Source organism: Mercenaria mercenaria, chromosome 18 (assembly GCF_021730395.1).
Source record: "Mercenaria mercenaria strain notata chromosome 18, MADL_Memer_1, whole genome shotgun sequence".
In the NCBI taxonomy this organism is placed as follows: Eukaryota; Metazoa; Mollusca; class Bivalvia; order Venerida; family Veneridae; genus Mercenaria; species Mercenaria mercenaria.
Window position 1 is genome coordinate 12,619,048 of NC_069378.1, and position 17,796 is coordinate 12,636,843.

The 17,796-nt window shown below is 34.4% G+C and overlaps 2 protein-coding genes across 2 annotated transcripts in view; both read right to left on the reverse strand.

Annotated features, from left to right (window-relative positions):
- LOC123537780 (ras-related protein Rab-5C-like) overlaps positions 1 to 17,796 on the reverse strand; it is a 329,876-nt gene that overhangs the window by 287,399 nt on the left and 24,681 nt on the right. The gene's annotated exons all lie outside the window — the stretch shown is intronic.
- LOC128550843 (uncharacterized) lies at positions 6,044 to 8,522 on the reverse strand. Its single transcript, XM_053530689.1, has 2 exons — positions 7,226 to 8,522; positions 6,044 to 6,342 (listed from the first exon to the last, which is right to left on the reverse strand). The coding sequence occupies exons 1-2, from the start codon at positions 8,520 to 8,522 to the stop codon at positions 6,044 to 6,046; spliced, it is 1,596 nt and encodes a 531-aa protein (XP_053386664.1).

The following is a 17,796-nucleotide window of genomic DNA, read 5'->3' on the forward strand; positions in this document are numbered from 1 at the left end:
GTCATCACTTGAGCGGTTGTCGGCGTCGGCGTCGGCGTCGGCGTCTGCGTCGGCGTTGCCTGGTTAAGTTTTATGTTTAGGTCAGCTTTTCTCCTAAACTATCAAAGCTATTGCTTTGAAACTTGGAAGACTTGTTCACCATCATAAGCTGACCATGTATAGCAAGAAACATAACTCCATCTTGCTTTTTGCAAGATTTATGGCCCCTTTTGTACTTAGAAAATATCAGATTTCTTGGTTAAGTTTTATGTTTAGGTCAACTTTTCTCCTAAACTATCAAAGCTATTGCTTTGAAACTTGGAATACTTGTTCACCATCATAAGCAGACCCTGTACATCAAGAAACATAACTCCATCTTGATTTTTGCAAGAATTATTGCCTCTTTTGGACTTAGAAAATCAGTTTTCTTGGTTAAGTTTTATGTTTAGGTCAGCTTTTATCCTAAACTATCAAAGCTATTGCTTTAAAACTTGCAACACTTGTTCACCATCATAAGCTGACCCTGTACAGCAAGAAACATAACTCCATCCTGCTTTTTGCAAGATTTATGGCCCCTTTTGGACTTAGAAAATATCAGATTTCTTGGTTAAGTTTTATGTTTAGGTCAACTTTTTCTCTTAAACTATCAAAGCTATTGCTTTGAAACTTGCAACACTTGTTCACCATCATAAGCTGACCCTGTACAGCAAGCAACATAACTCCATCCTGCTTTTTGCAATAATTATTGCCCCTTTTGGACTTAGAAAATCATTTTCTTGGTTGAGTATTATGTTTAAGGCAACTTTTCTCATAAACTATCAAAGCTATTGCTTTAAAACTTGCAACAGTTTTTCACAATCATAAGTGGACACTGTACATCAAGAAACATAACTCTATCCTGCTTTTTGCAAGAATGATGGCCCTTTTTAGACTTAGAAAATCATGGGTAGGACAATATTTCTATTATACAAAAAAAATCAGATGAGCGTCAGCACCCGCAAGGCGGTGCTCTTGTTTAAATATAAAATGCAATAACTTTAGCTGTCAACTTCGCTTTACGAATAACTAAATATTTGCAGGTACATAAAACAACATAACATATTATTAAGTTGAAAACAGTATGTTCCATCAGTTACATGTTTCAAGATTATAAATATGACAGTATAAAATATTTGCAAGTAAAAGCCATTAGAAAAACAACATGCAGTTATGTATTTTAGAGAGAAAAAAACACTATATAAATAGACTTACCCCACCCACCAGTAAAAATAATGCAAAATCAAAAGGAGTTGAATATAAATTTGTTACTTCAAAATTTTGTGATTCATTACAAATTATGAATTGAAAGTAGTGTAGTTTACAATAAATGTTACAAATGAAATGACCTTAGTTCTATTACAGCTGTTTTCAATGAAAACTTATCAATCCAAACTGGAGACAATTGGCCCAAAATAAGACTTAGTATATTTCTCCTTTTTGTTTTTCAAACCTCAGTAAAAAGATTATAGCATTTACATTACTGACATGTTCTTTTTTTACCCATATTGCTTTCAAATGTCAGAATCTAAAGTTACCAAAAACCATGCTATCATAATACTTAAGCAACCTCTTGTAGTCAAAATTACCCCAGACATTCATTAAAATATGTCAAAATTGGTATGAACCACAGAAACGCCTGCGGGTGCCTACCCTTGCCTGTAATTGATAGACATTTAACAATTTGCAATAGAAAGTGTTATAAATGGTTCTTGACCTTCTTACTCACTTACTGATAGTAAAGAAATGTACAAAGTTTTAAAGCAAATAGATCTTATTGTATTCACAAACAAGAGCTGTCTGTTGACAGCGCGCTTGACTATTCGAAGAAATGATGGAAGTATGGGGTCAAAATATTACCAGAGATTTGCAGACAAAAGATAAAAAATAAATTAGACAAACAATGTACCTGTTTTTGTGGATTTGGATAAGTCTTGCAATATATGGCAATATGTGAGCATGATGGTAAGCAAGTGTTCGAAGTTTCAAAGCCATATATCAAACAGTTTAGACAAACTATGGAATCGCATGCGAAACAACAAATTTCTTTCTCACAAAAGGGCCATAACTGAGCTAAAGTCCTTGTCCTAGTTACCGTATGTAGTCTTGCCTACATATGTAAATTATGATGGTAAACAAGTGGTAAAAGTTTCAAAGCCGTATGACAAACAGATTAGGCAAAATATAGACTGGTATGAAATATTTAACTGATTTTCAAGTCCAAAAAGGGTCATAATTCAGGCAGAATAGTTGACAGAGTTATGTACTCTTGTCTGCAAATGGAGATCATGATGATAAGCAAGTGCTCAAAGTTTCAAAGCCACATGTCAAACAATTTTGACACAACGTTGACTTGTACGAAAACTTCTCCATTTCCAAGTCCAAAAAAGGCCATAATTCAGCCAAAATAGTTGACAGTGTTATGTTCTCTTGCCTACAGATGGAAATTATGATGATAAGCAAGTGTTCAAAGTTTCAAAGCCACATGTCGTAAGTTTCGACAAAACATGGACTTGTACAAAAACTGAGAACCAGTTTTCAAGTCCAAAAAGACCATAAATCAGCCAAAATACTTGACAGAATTATGTACTCTTGCCAGGCCTACAGATAAAATAAACAAGTGGTATAAACGTTCCAAAGCCACATATCAAACAGTCTGCACAAAATATGAACTGGTATGAAAACTTAACCAAGATTTGTAAGTTAAAAGTGACCATAATTCAGCCAAAATCCTTGATGGAGTTAAGTATTCTTGCCTAAAACTTGACATGGTGATGGTACACAAGTGTTGAAAGTTTTAAAGCATTACCTCAAAAAGTTTTGTCAATATGTGAAATGTTACGAAAAAATTAACCAAGGTGTGACGCCAACGCCGTGATGAGTAGGATAGCTCTACTTATTTTTCAAATAGTCGAGCTAAACAAAAAATTGACCAAGAAATACAAATTTAAAAAGCCCATATTCTGACAGAATACAAGCAATAGTTATGGTTCATGACCTATTTAGTCAACTAATGATGATAAACAAGTATATAAAGTTTCAAGCTATAGCTCTTGAAGTATGAAACATTTAATTTATCCAAATATTTAACCAAGAAATTCCAATTTTCTAGGTACACAAGAGGTCATAATTCTGCCAAAAAGTGACAGAAGTGGGAATTATGACTCTTGGCGATCTGATGATGATAAACAGGTGAACTAAGTTTCAAAGCTGTATTTCTTATAGTTTCGAAGAAAAGAGGAACATAAGCAAAAATGTTAACCAAGACCAAAGCTGACAAAGATCAACAAATGATGACAATACCTTGCAGATTTAAAAATGAATCAGATTTACTAAAAAGAATTCATAACTATCTTTTTTAATTATACTATTAAGGTTTAGCAGTATATCACAAAACAACAGATTTTTTAGCGAATGAACAGCATCTTGACACACAACTTATCTGCCCAATACATGTTTTACTTTTCTGTCCCACAGAGTTGGATACCTAAAATATTCTAAATGAGTTGTCCCCCTTTAAATAAGAATGCCATTTGTAAAGAAATGAATGTAAACAATGGTCAAAACGATGTTTAAACTAGTTATGTAAAGTTTAAACACTCGCACGATGTTGCAAATGCATCAAAATGAAGACATGTAACAACTTTTTAAAATGGTGAGTTTTTAAAGACGCTGGACTGTCCAGAAGTTTGGCTCCTTCTTGTAGTAACTTTCCGGAATTCGATACATATATGAATAAATTGACAATGGTTTTGTACAATAATATAAATGTTTTATATGCTGTTATATTTTCATGTAAAACAATGCTTTCTTTCTATGATTTGATGACGTTCGAATTAAACTAGGTACAATGTAAATTCTGAAATCTCCTGGACTTTCAACTGAATTCTCCTGTAGAGATGCCCTGGAAGTTTGGCATGTAAGCACTGTTATGATACATTTGTATCCGAGTCTTTTTTGCCCTATGTTTGCAGTAAATCATCCAAAGTCTACTAACAGTTAGTTTGAAGCATTCAGAACTTGCTATTTGCTTCATAAGTCTTTTCATTTTACTTTAATGTCTCAATCTTCACTTGCATATATTTCCTAGGCTAAGGTCTTCTTTCATGCCATGGTTCCAGCTCAAGTATTATTTCAACAGAACAGAAATGCCCGAATGTCATGGTTCCTACATATCTGAGGTACTTTGGTAATGGCAGCTCAATGAAATGAGACAAATTATCAACATTAAGATCAAGTAGGAATATTATAAAATTGAGTTAATTTTAAATACTAAAAGCAGGAATGATGTCATATTGTATGACTTATGCCCCTTCAGAATGCTTATAAAATGAATTAAAAAAGTTCAAAAAGGGCATAACTCTGAATTTAATGAAAACTGAAGGTTATGAACTGATATAGCTGTAATAATGTTAAGTCCCAAAAAGGGACTTAACTAAAAATAGGGTCAGACAATAAGCACATGCCCACTTCATACTGATGATGTATTCCAAGTTTCATTTGAATTACATGAAATATGTAGTAGAAGCAGAGGACACAATGTACAGATGTGATATAATAAAAAGGGGCATTACTCAAAAAATAATAATCTGACATTATGCTTATGTTTGCTTCATGATATATACCAGGTTTCATTTGAATATGGAAGCTGTTGTACAGATCTATGTAACATTGTCAAGTCAAACGGGGAATAATTAAAAAAATAATTATCTGTTCTGATAATATGCTTATGAATCAGAGTAACAAGTATCCACCTACAGTATGTAAGTGAAAAGAAGAATGATCTTATTGTAATTTTCAAGTAAGGATTACATCTGACACATTATGATTTAATTTCTGTTGATGTTTATAACATATTTAGACTAGTCAGTTCTACATTAGATGCAGCTAAGCTTTATTCCTGACTTGGTTCCGTTCCGTTCCGCAAAGTACCATTAGCTATATAGGTAATGGTATTTTGCGGAACGGAACGGAACAAGAAATAGTTTGCTTGATGTGATTTCAGCTTGTACCACAGATGACCAACTGACTAGTTTCAAGCACTGCTTCTGCAACAAATACGTTTCACAAGCATTGGCACGCATTCTCAGTTTCTAATTTTGTAGATAGTACATAGAATCAGAGTAACAAGTATGCACCTACAATCCGTAAGTGAAAAGAAGAATTTTCTTTCTGTGATCTTCAAGTAATGATTACATCCGACACATTACGATTGAACTTCTAGTGATGTTTATAACATATTCAGATTAGTCATTTTTTACATTAGATGCAGCTGAGCTTTATTCCTAACTTGGTTCCGTTCCGTTCCGTTCCGCAAAGTACCATTAGCTATATAGGTAATGGTATTTTGCGGAACGGAACGGAACAAGAAATACTTTACTTGATGTGATTTCAGCTTGTACCGCAGACAACCAACTGACTAGTTTCAAGCACTGCTTCTGCAACAAATAAGTTTTGCAAGCATTGGCACCAGTTCTCAGTTTGTAACTTTGTAAATAGTACATAGAATCCGAGTAACAAGTATGCACCTACAATCTGTAAGTGAAAAGAAGAAATTTCTTTCTGTAATCTTTAAGTAATGATTACATCTGACACATTACGATTGAACTTCTGGTGATGTTTATAACGTATTCGGATTAGTCATTTCTACATTACATGCAGCTGAGCTTTATTCCTGACTTGGATCCGTTCCGTTCTGCAAAGTACCAATAGCTATATAGGTAATGGTATTTTGCGGAACGGAACGGAATAAGAAATATTTTAATTGATGTGATTTCAGCTTGTACCACAGACAACCAACTGACTAGTTTCGTGCACTGCTTCTGCAGCTCATACGTTTTGCAAGCATTGACACGCATTCTCAGTTTCAAATTTGTAGATAGTACATAGAGTTACAATTATATTGATACAGCTACAATTAAACTGTAAGTGAAAAGAAGAACAGTACAATGAATCGAATGCGATAGGTTATTTTTTATCAGAGATGGTGGTCTGATTAGTTTGAAAGCATTGTTTTTTAATATCATAGCTACCTTATCCCACGCATTGGTTTAATAACAGGTCCCAAGAACGATTTCCAGTCACGCCATTGCCAAGAAGGATATCGAACAGCTTCATTTGTAGCAGACGACATATCAACAACGTGTTGCAACTGAACAAGGGAATCACAATCGGTGCGCCGGTAAAGCTTCTTTAAAGAAGCAAATCCACTGTCAACAAGGCAGCGTGCATGGCCAGGAATCTGCATATGGTATTCGATCTCCTGGTGTCTTCCTGTCATGACACGCCACATGAAATATCCAATCACATACTGATTTTTGTTCTGGCCTGGAAATAATAAAGCAAAGAAAACTTCAGGGCATGGAAATTAGTTTTTATTTGCATTAATGCACGTTTGCTTAAGGCTTCAACGGTTGAACAGAATGTTATTTTTAGTAGTGCAAATCATTAATTATTAATGAAAGTCAATTTGGTATGTTCAAAACTTAAATTGCAACATCAATTACCGTGAATACGGTGGCACAGAGGTGACATAGATGTTTTTTCTATATTTATACGTGCGCACGTAATAACTAATACGTGCGCACGTACTAGTACAAAAAACATCATCGCACATACTATTAAAAAACATCTTCGTACGTATAAAGTAATACGTGCGCACGTACTAGTACAAAAAATATCATCGCACATTCTATAAAAAACCCATCTTAGTACGTATAAGTAATACGTGCGCACGTACTAGTATAAAAAACATTGTCGTACGTATAAAGTAAATCGTGCGCACGTAAAAGGTTTTACGTGCGCACGTATTAGTTTATGCGTAGGTAAATGTTTTTTTATAAACTAGTAAGTGCGCACGTAAAACATTTTACGTGCGCACGTATTACTTCATACGTACGAAGATGTTTTTTATAGTATGTGCGATGATGTTTTTTGTACTAGTACGTGCGCACGTATTAGTTATTACGTGCGCACGTATTAATATAAAAAACATCTATGTCACCTCTGTGCCACCGTACGTGAATAAAGCATTATCAATCTAATTAGTATAGCTTTATAAGACCTAAGTGAATCATTGAAAACTGTAGCTGTTTATTGAAAAGTGCTTATAAACTTTTTCTTCACATAGATTTAAATGCGTTTATTCCTTTAATATTGTTTTATTATTAATTTACCGATATTCGCGTACTGATATGTAAAACAATCTCACCTGGACAATTATCGGCATGTATGGCACACTTTGTTTCCCCAGTACTGTACGAATTCATGGCATAATCTATCATGGATATAACTGCATTCGGCCCATGTGTTGACGTCCCATCTTTCCCAATAGTTTCGTTTTCATCTATTAGAAAGTTCAACTGTTTAGGCATTCTATCGATCCGAAAACCAAAAATCTGCACTTTTCTCAGAGTGAGAAAATACAAGGGGCCCATTTGTCTGGAATGGTGAGGGATACTAACATTCTGGCAAAAGTCAAACGTATAATGTACGTACTTTTCCAGGTTTTCATTTTGGTAGGACTCTTTTGCCATTTTAATGCAGTCATTATAGACTTGCCTCTCTTTTTGTGCATTTGTCACATGGTTCTGAAAGTTGCTTGCTGATTGTATCTTTTCCTCCTCCGTAACTGAATCCACAATGGCCTTTCTCATCTTTTCACACGTGGCACACACGTCATCTCGTGGAGTAGCAATCCTAATATGTGGCAAACAATGTGTCCATATATTACAAAACGTGGAATACTTCACAGAACGACAGGTTGGTTCAAACTGCGCGCACATGTTCACATATTTTTCATGTAAATTCATCTTTGTTGTTTCACTTGTAAGATAAATTGGTGCTATATTGTCGCCACCTCGTGGTGCTGCAGGCTGTGGCATACCATAGTCATCTGCATAATTAGATACAAATTGCACCAATCTTTTAATGTCCTCAAAAACGAGTGATTTTGCCGTTTTCCTTCCAGTATTTCCGTGTATCCTTGGAGCAACACCATTCTTATTCACATGTGTCATAATGTTCTGCAGACTGTGTTTTCCAATGTCAAAAACAAGCATAAAAGTCTTTCTACACACAAACTTGCCTTGGAATTTGAAGTCATGTCTAAATCTAACACGTTTCCTCCCTTTCTTTGTGTTTTCTTTGTCTCTGCTATCAGCCAATGTTGCCATTATGTACATTTCCTTATCTTGTTTTTCCATTTCTCTAATATTTAGAATGTGTCCGTGCAACTCGTCTATTTCAAAACAGGCATGACAGTTTCTTTGGCAACCACAACCAACTGACTTAAATTGTCTTACCCTAATCAAATCCGGGTCAGCTTGAGCCAACGATGGCGATGTCCTATTTTCATCGTTCTCGTTGCTAGATTCCTCACTTTCATCCGAATGGCTGGCTGGTAAACTATCCAGATACTGCCTTACTCTTTGGTCAACATCTACTACACGACCCAACTCAATATGTTCATCGAAATCACTTTCCTCTTCATCACTGTAATCACTCATCTGTGAGACACATGGGGTAGCACTCGTTCTAGAAAGACATTTTTTCGAATAATAGAAATGTCGTAATTTTACTGAGTAAAAAAAAAAGAATTAAAAAAAAATCCTCTCAGGTTTCGAACCCACGCCTGTCTGACTACCAAAAAAAAACATAAGTATGAGCGCCTTAAACCTCTCGACCACTGACTCAGTGGATGTAATGGAATTGATTTTTATTGTATATAACCATAATATATCGTAAGGCAGCTACGGCCTGCTTAAATTTTTGCTTTTTTTTTACATTTTTTTTTATTTTTTTGTATGTTTGCCGTGCCAATTGATCTCAACAACATATAAGCTGGTGTCTTTGTATGAAAAATAAATCTCCTAAATTGCATCGTCAAGTTTCCGTTTTAGGACTGGTAGCTAACATTATTATAAAATCGAGGGCTGAAGTTCAAAACAAAAACTGTATCGTGAACGTGAGAAGGCTAAAGGCAGTGCGCTCCTCGAAAAGGAGAGAATCAGGCAGTGAAACTATTACCTCCCTGCTAAATCCTTGGACAATCAGAAAAGGGAGGAGAGAAAATAAGAAAAACTAAATGAGAAACAGACGAGATCTCGAGACTTCGAAAGAAACCCAGTACTTTTTCACAAGAAATTATAATGTCATAATATGACATTATACGTTCCCTGTGAGAATGTACCAGGTTTCTTTTGGAGTCTCGAGAGTCTTTTTCTTAGTTTGTTGAATAGGCTTTGATTGTTCGAGCGCAGGCTTAACTGAAAAGATAGTGTCTGTAGTTTTTACTAAGTTTTTACTAAGAACATATGCCACCTTATATTACTTTATTTTCATTTCTATTAAAATCTTGAGCTTAAAACGAATCGCTGCCTTAGGACTGGTAGCTAAAAGGTAAAAGAGCACCAACAAATGATTTATTGATACACCAACACATGATTTATTGATCACCAACAGATGATTTATTGATACACCAACACATGATTTATTTAGCATGATTCATTAAATGAATCGTAAACAAATGGTGTTAATAAATCGGCAAATCCCGATTTGTTCACCATTTATTCACGATTTTGATACCATTTGTTACTTGATTTTTTTGTTTGGGCATTCTCTTTTCCCATAAAGACCACAAAATTATCCGTAATTTTCCGGCGGTTTCCGTACAATAGGGATCGGCTATTTCCTTTGTTTGGGACGGTCCGGGCTGGGCCGGGTTTTATTAATTACCAAAAGCTGTTTTAGTATACAAATGGCTTAACAACCTTCTCCCTAGTTACATGAAGCAACTATTTACATAAAAATACGTCATTGAGATCATATGATCAAAGACTACTTTTAGTTCCAAAGCCTCGACTTGAATTCTGCAGAAAATCATTGGCATACTCCAGTGCAAAATTATGTAACTCACTTCCTCATGATATTAGAACATCAACAAACTTGAACACATTTAAATGTAATTATTTGAAGTGGTGGCTCTCGAGTTGGCAACAACACCTATCGAACACATGAGAGATATATTCTGAAATTTATGAGTTGGAAAAAAAATGATTCACTTTTTAAATTTTTTTTAGGAAGACTGGTAATAAGGATTTCTATAAAACTAGGCAGTCTGAAAGACAGCTAAATCCCCCGCCACTGCTATAGATAGTGAAAGGGTAAACCTTTGACCTTAAGTGGTGACCTTGTTCCAGCTGCCAGGTACATAGACACTAAGGCAAGCTGCCACTGCCTGAGAGGGCAAGAGGCTGATCTACCACTGTCGAGGGGGAGCTGTTACTTTATTTCCACTGCTGACTTGAAACGGAGCTGCCATTGCTGTGAGGGAGAGCTGCCACTGCTGAGAGGACGAGATGCCACTGCTGAGAGGGTGAGCTGCCACTGCTGAGAGGGCGAGCCACCACTGCTGAGAGGGTGGGCTGTTAGTAAAACATGTACACGCACATAGAAAACAAGGAAAGAAAGAATCTATTAATTATGAATCAAGTTTCTGATTTTTCTTGGTGTATATGTATCACTGAGAACCAAACTAATTTTTTTTAAATTAGCTCTGATTCATCCTGTCTACTTATCTATAGTGTCTAAGTTACTTAGTCTTGTATAATCAATGATGTACAAAAATCAAATATGCCATGTACATATTGTGCTATTTAATTGACCTGTCAAAACATGTTCCCGGCTTTCATGTTAATCTTATATAGGCTCGAACAGAATATAATAAAAGCCGGGTCCATTTTTTGACAGGTCAAATAAATTGGACAATACTATACAGTGATTATGAAATAAGAGTATCCGTGTAAACTAAAGTCTTCAGCTGTAAAGGTGGCTATTTTGCATGCTTTCTACGAACAAACTGTGACAAAAAAAATGTAGGTCGTACTAAAGAGATAATCATACCGTGTAAACTCACGGAAAGCATGCTATTATAAATATTTTTTTTTGTTTTGTTTTCAAGCTTGGATTTCATTTCTAAAATAGAAATGATATTGCGCGCCTATTAATTTCACGCTTTCTTTGCAAAGCGTGGAAACCATGCTGTGTCTTTTGTTTAAATAAATGTACACATTCTTTCCCCCACTCACCAGCTTTCAAGGAGCGCCTAACTTGCAAATTACACTACATGTTGTATTTCATAAGAAAACTATTCTATGACGTAGTTTTTCTGCTGTCGACGATTGTTTCAATAGTCCAAAGATTTTAGCTTCCAGACAGAAAAAACTGTAATTTATATCGATTCGTATTGTTCTCATAAACAGTTTGTTGAAAAATCAAAGCTCTGTTCTATTCTGTTCTGTTCATTTTTTTTCTATTTTTTGACTTTAAGACAATTAAGAACGTTATTTTTTCAAAAGACTATATTGAATCGTACGTCAGTTGTTGGTATATGAAGTTCCGTAAATCGTTACATTGTACAAGCTACATCAGAACTTTAAGAAATCCACCAGTTTTTTATTTCTTGATACACTTACAGTTAAATGGAAGCAAGAAGCCTTTACTATATTACACTTATAATTATACTGTTGTATTGTTTATAAAGTCACGAATACCTACATATGTGATAATAAATTGTTATGCTTTGGAAAACATAATTTATTTGCCTCTAAAGTAAAAGAAATTGAAAAATTAAAAATATAGTCACACCTGTGAACAAATACCACTCTTCGGAACAAGCAAAAGTGGTCTTTGTTCACAGGTGGTCTTTACTTGGGGTGAAGGGTCACTTCTCAGTTAGCCATTATCATGCTGATAAAAAGTATTTTTACAGCTTCTTGCTTTCTTCATGTTCTATGTATTAATTCGGGGGGTGCAAACTTGCAAAATTTCCATCAACAGTCTAAGGAATCTTGGTCAGATACAGAAAATATCTGTGGTTTGCTGACCAGCATGTTGTCTCATTATCACTGACAAGCTAACTGACCACAGTGAATTATGACCCAACACTGGAAGCTGATATAATGTTGAACATCTTGGTAAATTGTAATCTAAAAATCTGTAACACATTAACATTCTATGCCCTTTTCTGGATCAAAACTTGAAACCCTTTTTCTGGAAAAAATGAAAATGGTGATGTTGTGTATGACTTCAGTCCAGATGCACATTTTACAGTATCAGTGAGCTTCCAAGCATGTCAAAAAAGCACAAAAAACACAGCATAAGTGCACCACACAAAAAGGTCCCAGACGGAAGCAACCTCTGAATTAACCACTAAGTCTATCAAATATTACGTAAATTGATTATGAAGTGCATGTTACACTGACACTACAGTTTATGTGCAAATATAGTAAATGTATCATTTATTGGACATACTAGACAGAGGGAAGGGAGTAGGGCATCGGACCAGGGTTTTGGGGAGTGTGTAATTTGCCCCCCGCCTCCAACAAGTTTAGTGTTGATATGATGTAAGCTCAGGATCTAAACTGCTTATACTAATTTCATTTGTGGATATATTTAATTTTATTATAAGTTTGAACCCATACTTCCAGACTCATATTTGTGTCCTCCCTGATCCCCATGATAATAGGACCCCTGCCCTCCTTGTTGAAATGGCTTCTACGTGGGTATGTATGTATGTAATTAACATATTACATATTTATACATGTACAAATTGTATACATGTAATTGTTAGGTTTTATTAATGTATTTTAGCTCGATTGTGAAGAAAGCTTGTAACTAAATTATTGTTCAAGCAAGGTCAAAAGTTCAAAACTATGTACTTTAAATAATTTTAACTCTAAATATTATGCTAGCGGCAACTGCAGTGGCAATTGTATTTGCCTCTGCGACCATTGCAGAACAAGATCATGATCTACACTGTTTGCAGTTCAGTTAGTAAGTTTTCAATTAATACCACTATAAACTATAAATGGTACTGTCAAAATTGAAAGATGGGCAAGTTTATATTGTAGAAACTTAACAAGGTACATAGTAAGAGTTAAAGCTTCAAAAGGTTCGAATACAAATTTTAAGAAATCATGATCATTAATATTCTACAGTTGAATATAGAAAAAAATGTATTTTGTGTTGGCTAAATTTAAAACATACTTTTAATTATCATTGTTAATTATTTTTAACTTTTTTGTTCTAAAAACATGAAAAGCCGTTTTTTTTTATTGTAAAAGCATAAAAATGTTTGTGGTCAGGATGTTTAAATTAATGTCGACCAGGAGACTCAAGAACATCAAATCCATTTCTTTCCCGTCTGACGTTATACATGTAATAAGACATTTTAAGACATGTACATCCTTCTTATTATGCCTATTCAAATGTCAGGTTGGTCTGGATCCATGCTGGTCGCAAGCCACTATACTGGTTTTCTCATGGCGCGGCTCATATTTTGTTTCCTTTTCATAAAATGTTACTAATTGTTATCAATATATATTTTGTTACAGAGACTCTACATATTATAATTAAAAACTATAACTATTTAGGGCCTTTGATTGTTAGCAATGTTTTACCTATATCTGACATTGAAAAAAAACCCTGAAATTTAAATATAACTGAATTTAGAATGATAATTTAAAATTATACTTTAATTTTGACACCCTATTTTTAAGCAGCAAAATCATTTATTAGCAATAACTGTATATACAAAAGCAGTCTTCAAATAAAGAAACCATGAGGTAATTGTTGCTAAACTGATGTATAAAGTATGCCCATAGGTCTTCTGTAATATTGTTTAGCTTCTGCTTTGTGTTTGTAATTCTTATCAGCCCCACACTATCCCTCAGATTGCTGACCGACAGCTAGCTGTCATGGTATATTAGATCAAAGGGTCTGTAGAGTAATTATAACTGTATTCCTGCTGAGGTGTTACTGCTCAGAGCTGAGCAGTTTCTTGTCAAGATTCCTTAGACTGTCAAGCAGTAATTATTATGTTTGCTATAATGCGAAAGTCGTGAAAATTCGGCGGATTTCAAATATTTTCATGTTGGAACGGTCAAGCTTGGTCGTTATTGGAGGGCAAATATATAACCCTTGGGAATGAATTAGGCCGGTCGCTGGTCGCGGTCGCCAGGTGGTCGCTATTCACGGTCTTTTTATGAGCATTTTTCTACGGGGGGACCAGAGACCGGTCGTTGTCGACAGGTGATCGCTATTCACGGGTGGTCGCAATCACAAGTTAAATTTTTTTTATATGTCTGCCCTGATGATTTTGATATGAAACCGGTAGGTAGACAGAAATAGAGATAGAGGAAACCCATTGGATGTTTCTCTTTTTCATATATATATATATATATATATATATATATATATATATATATATATATATATATATATATATATATATATATATATATATATATATATATATATATATATATAGATATATATATATATATAGATATATGATTGAATCGATTCAAACTTTCAGGGCTTATTACTATTAATGCTTAGTTGTAGAGGAAGAAACAAATCTTGGATTTGCTCAACCCGTTCTGGATTTTGGCCCTTTTTTCAAATGGTATCGGCGGGAGATATGGCTGTCATTCGACTGCAGCCCTGTTTTTTTCTAAGAAGTGGTCCTGGCTTGCTGGTTTCTTTAAAAACACATTACAACTTTATATATAAATCGTGACGGGTATCGTAACAGAAACTTAGTTAACATATTGTGCAATGGCTTTGACTGTTATAAAGGGGTATAATAATTGCTTAATACGTGTTACTTAAAAGCTCTTGAAAAGTGACAAAAATCACCCAAACCTCCAGGGGAATGACTATATTTCAATATTAAACTGAAATTTGAACAACATCTTTCATGTCATGGGCATCACACGTGATAAAACGTGGGACTTCCCAACATATTTTATGTCTTATATTGATATAATTGTTGACTTTTTCTATTTAACAACGCCTGAAAGATAACAAAAATACCCAAAATCCAAAGAAGGATGTCTCTTCAACAATATACTGAAATGAATAATTGACGAGGAACGTCATAGGTAATAAAACCACTGGGCTACATCATACCAGTTTCGCCTATTTTTGGAGGTATATATGAGTGATATATAGGTGACATAATGAAGGTTAAGGGTATTTGACATCACTTTCAGGGGTAGGATGAAAAATTGTGCTTTCCCACTTATAAATTGTCTTTTTACAATCTTGCACTCCAGAAAATGAACTATTTTACCGTCAACAGCATTTTTTTCGTAATGAGTCCGCGAGCCCATGCTATTACGAAATCAGTCATCCCCAACTTTGAGCGTGAAATATACGAGAACCGCAACTCTTGTCGGTATTGATTTTTTGCCTTGTGCGCCGTTGTAGTTGTTTCCCTTTACACTAAAATATTGATAAACCTGCTGTTTGGCATTTATATGTAAACCCGGCTCTACATTTTTGAGCAACGCATCTTGGTTAGACATGCAAAATAAAGCAGAATATAACACATCTTTAAGCTACTGTAATTAATTGTATTTTATGGACTTTGCTAGATACCGACATTGTTCCATGAGTTATAAATAATTATATTATATTAAACAATAAGTAAAATGTACGATTTTACAGTAAAAATACTTGTTTATCATGCGTATGTAATGTTGATTTTCTGTCCTGTATATGCTGAGTGAAGTTATAAGTTTCGTTGAATGCATGGACTGAAAATATAAAAATAAAAAATGCCACTTTTCAGTTGTAAAGGATATACATAAAACATCATACAAAACGATTCCTTTTCTTGGTTTAAACATATTTTATTTTGCAATATTTACAACATGATTACAAATATACAATAAAGGATTGGACAGGAAGCTTTATAAGCTTAAGGTTGTCCTCTCCCTTTTACAACAATGTGCATATATAGTTCATGGCAATAGAAACCTTCAAATGCATGGAAAAAATTACAAACGTTTACTAAAGAATATTACACAGGTGTAAAGTAACTATTTATAAAGTTATCCGTAGTAGGAGATACTGGTATAAAAAAAGAAAGAAAAAGGAACAGAAATAGTAAGAAATTGACAACAAAACTAGAGGCAATTACATGATGGAGTTACTAACACTTAACACAGTTAAAAGGGTTTGATATGCTATTTTTCATGTAAGCTATTTCTGATATGTTTACTTCTTGTAGATCAAAATCGTTTAGATTTAACAATGTAACACTGAACAGCAGTAAATATTTCTACGTTGGAATCATCTGATAGGGCAGGACTACCTTGTAAGATAACATTTAATGTTGGAGTACAAAACTGGGATATGATATTGAACAATTGTATTCTTAAGTGAGAATACCTCGGGCATATGAAAAAATAGTGATAAGGCGTTTCTACATCCCCGCAGTCACAATTTGGAGACTCAATAATGTTTTTAGCATAGAGCTCAGAAGATAGAGAGCTGCATTGCGTACGTAGCCTTGTATGAAGTATCTGAGATTTTCTTACTCCTGTCAGAAAGTACTTTGGAACAGTAGGAATGTCATTATTTAACATACGCTTAAAGGATGCTAGAGAACAAGCATTACGTATTTCGTCTGGAAGAGCGTTGAAGTCCCGTATGACTGATGGAAGGAAGGAATTGTAATAAAATGCAGTATGTGTGAACATAGTCTGAATATTTTCAGCATTTCTAAGAGGGTATCTGTGGTCTCTTCCTACATTAGATGGAACAAGGTCTGAAAGATAGGACGGTGTGAGGTTATTTTTCATTTTATAAAACAGCACTAACTTATGTTTTTTCCTTCTGTTTGCAAGGGTTTCCCAGCCAACTTCAGATAAAAGTTTGTCAATAGAAACGAGTTTCGTTGTTCCAGTTACTATTCTTGCTGCTTCATGCTGATTTTTTTCAAGTTCCTGTTTTTCATTTTGAGTGCAATTGTCAAAAAGTACGTCACCATATTCAAGAATAGGTCTAATGAATGATTTGTAGATTACCTCAAGAGAATTTCTGTCTAGCTGAAATTTTAACTTTTTCATGACATTTATTCGCAGCCAGGCTTTCTTTGTTATGTACTCAATTTCTTTTCTTTCAAATCCCTTTTGAAAGCCTTTCCCCTTTTTGCTGTGAAACGTAATGTTGTAAAATTATGTTCTCGAGTTATTTTTTTTAATTTATCGCCCTGAAAATTTCGATTTTGACAATTACTGCATATTGACTGTAAGTGTTTTACGCGTGATGTTTTATGGACCTTTGCGAATACACCGGATGGAGACAAGATAAACACCCCAGGCTATGCTAATTACCCCCAAAATACGTCTGTAATAATCAAAGTACTGAGAGGACTGATGGGGGCAATGCTTTGCAGTTTCAAGACTTGATGTAACCCATTCATTATATTATGCACTTGTGTGTGGCAAGAAATGGAGTGGTCACAACTTTATTAACTTTGTGTTCAATACACTTCTATATTTTGTTCAAAAGGTAAAGATAAAAATCTAGTCTTGTTCAATAGCAGCTGTTCATCGACAAACAAAAACCTTTCATCGCCAGGTTTGATAAAATGAAAAAGATAAAGCTATACAATGTGTTTCAATTTCTTCAATACTTCTGTTTGCACTCTATGTTTTGACATCATGTGTTTTTGACAGTCTAACAGAAACAGGCAAACTTTGTAACACTTTATGAAAGTTTGGAAAGAAAGTCAAAATATTCCAATATGTGAAAGTTTAAAGGAACAGGATTCCCTTGAACTGACACTGAAAAATTCTAGGCCGTGTTTTCTAATGTGTACAATACTTATCAATTAAAAAATTCAGGAATGTTTTTTTTTGTTACAAATAAGCATCATTTTAATAAGGAGTCATCATTAGTTAACACACAAACACCTGTAAAAAATAT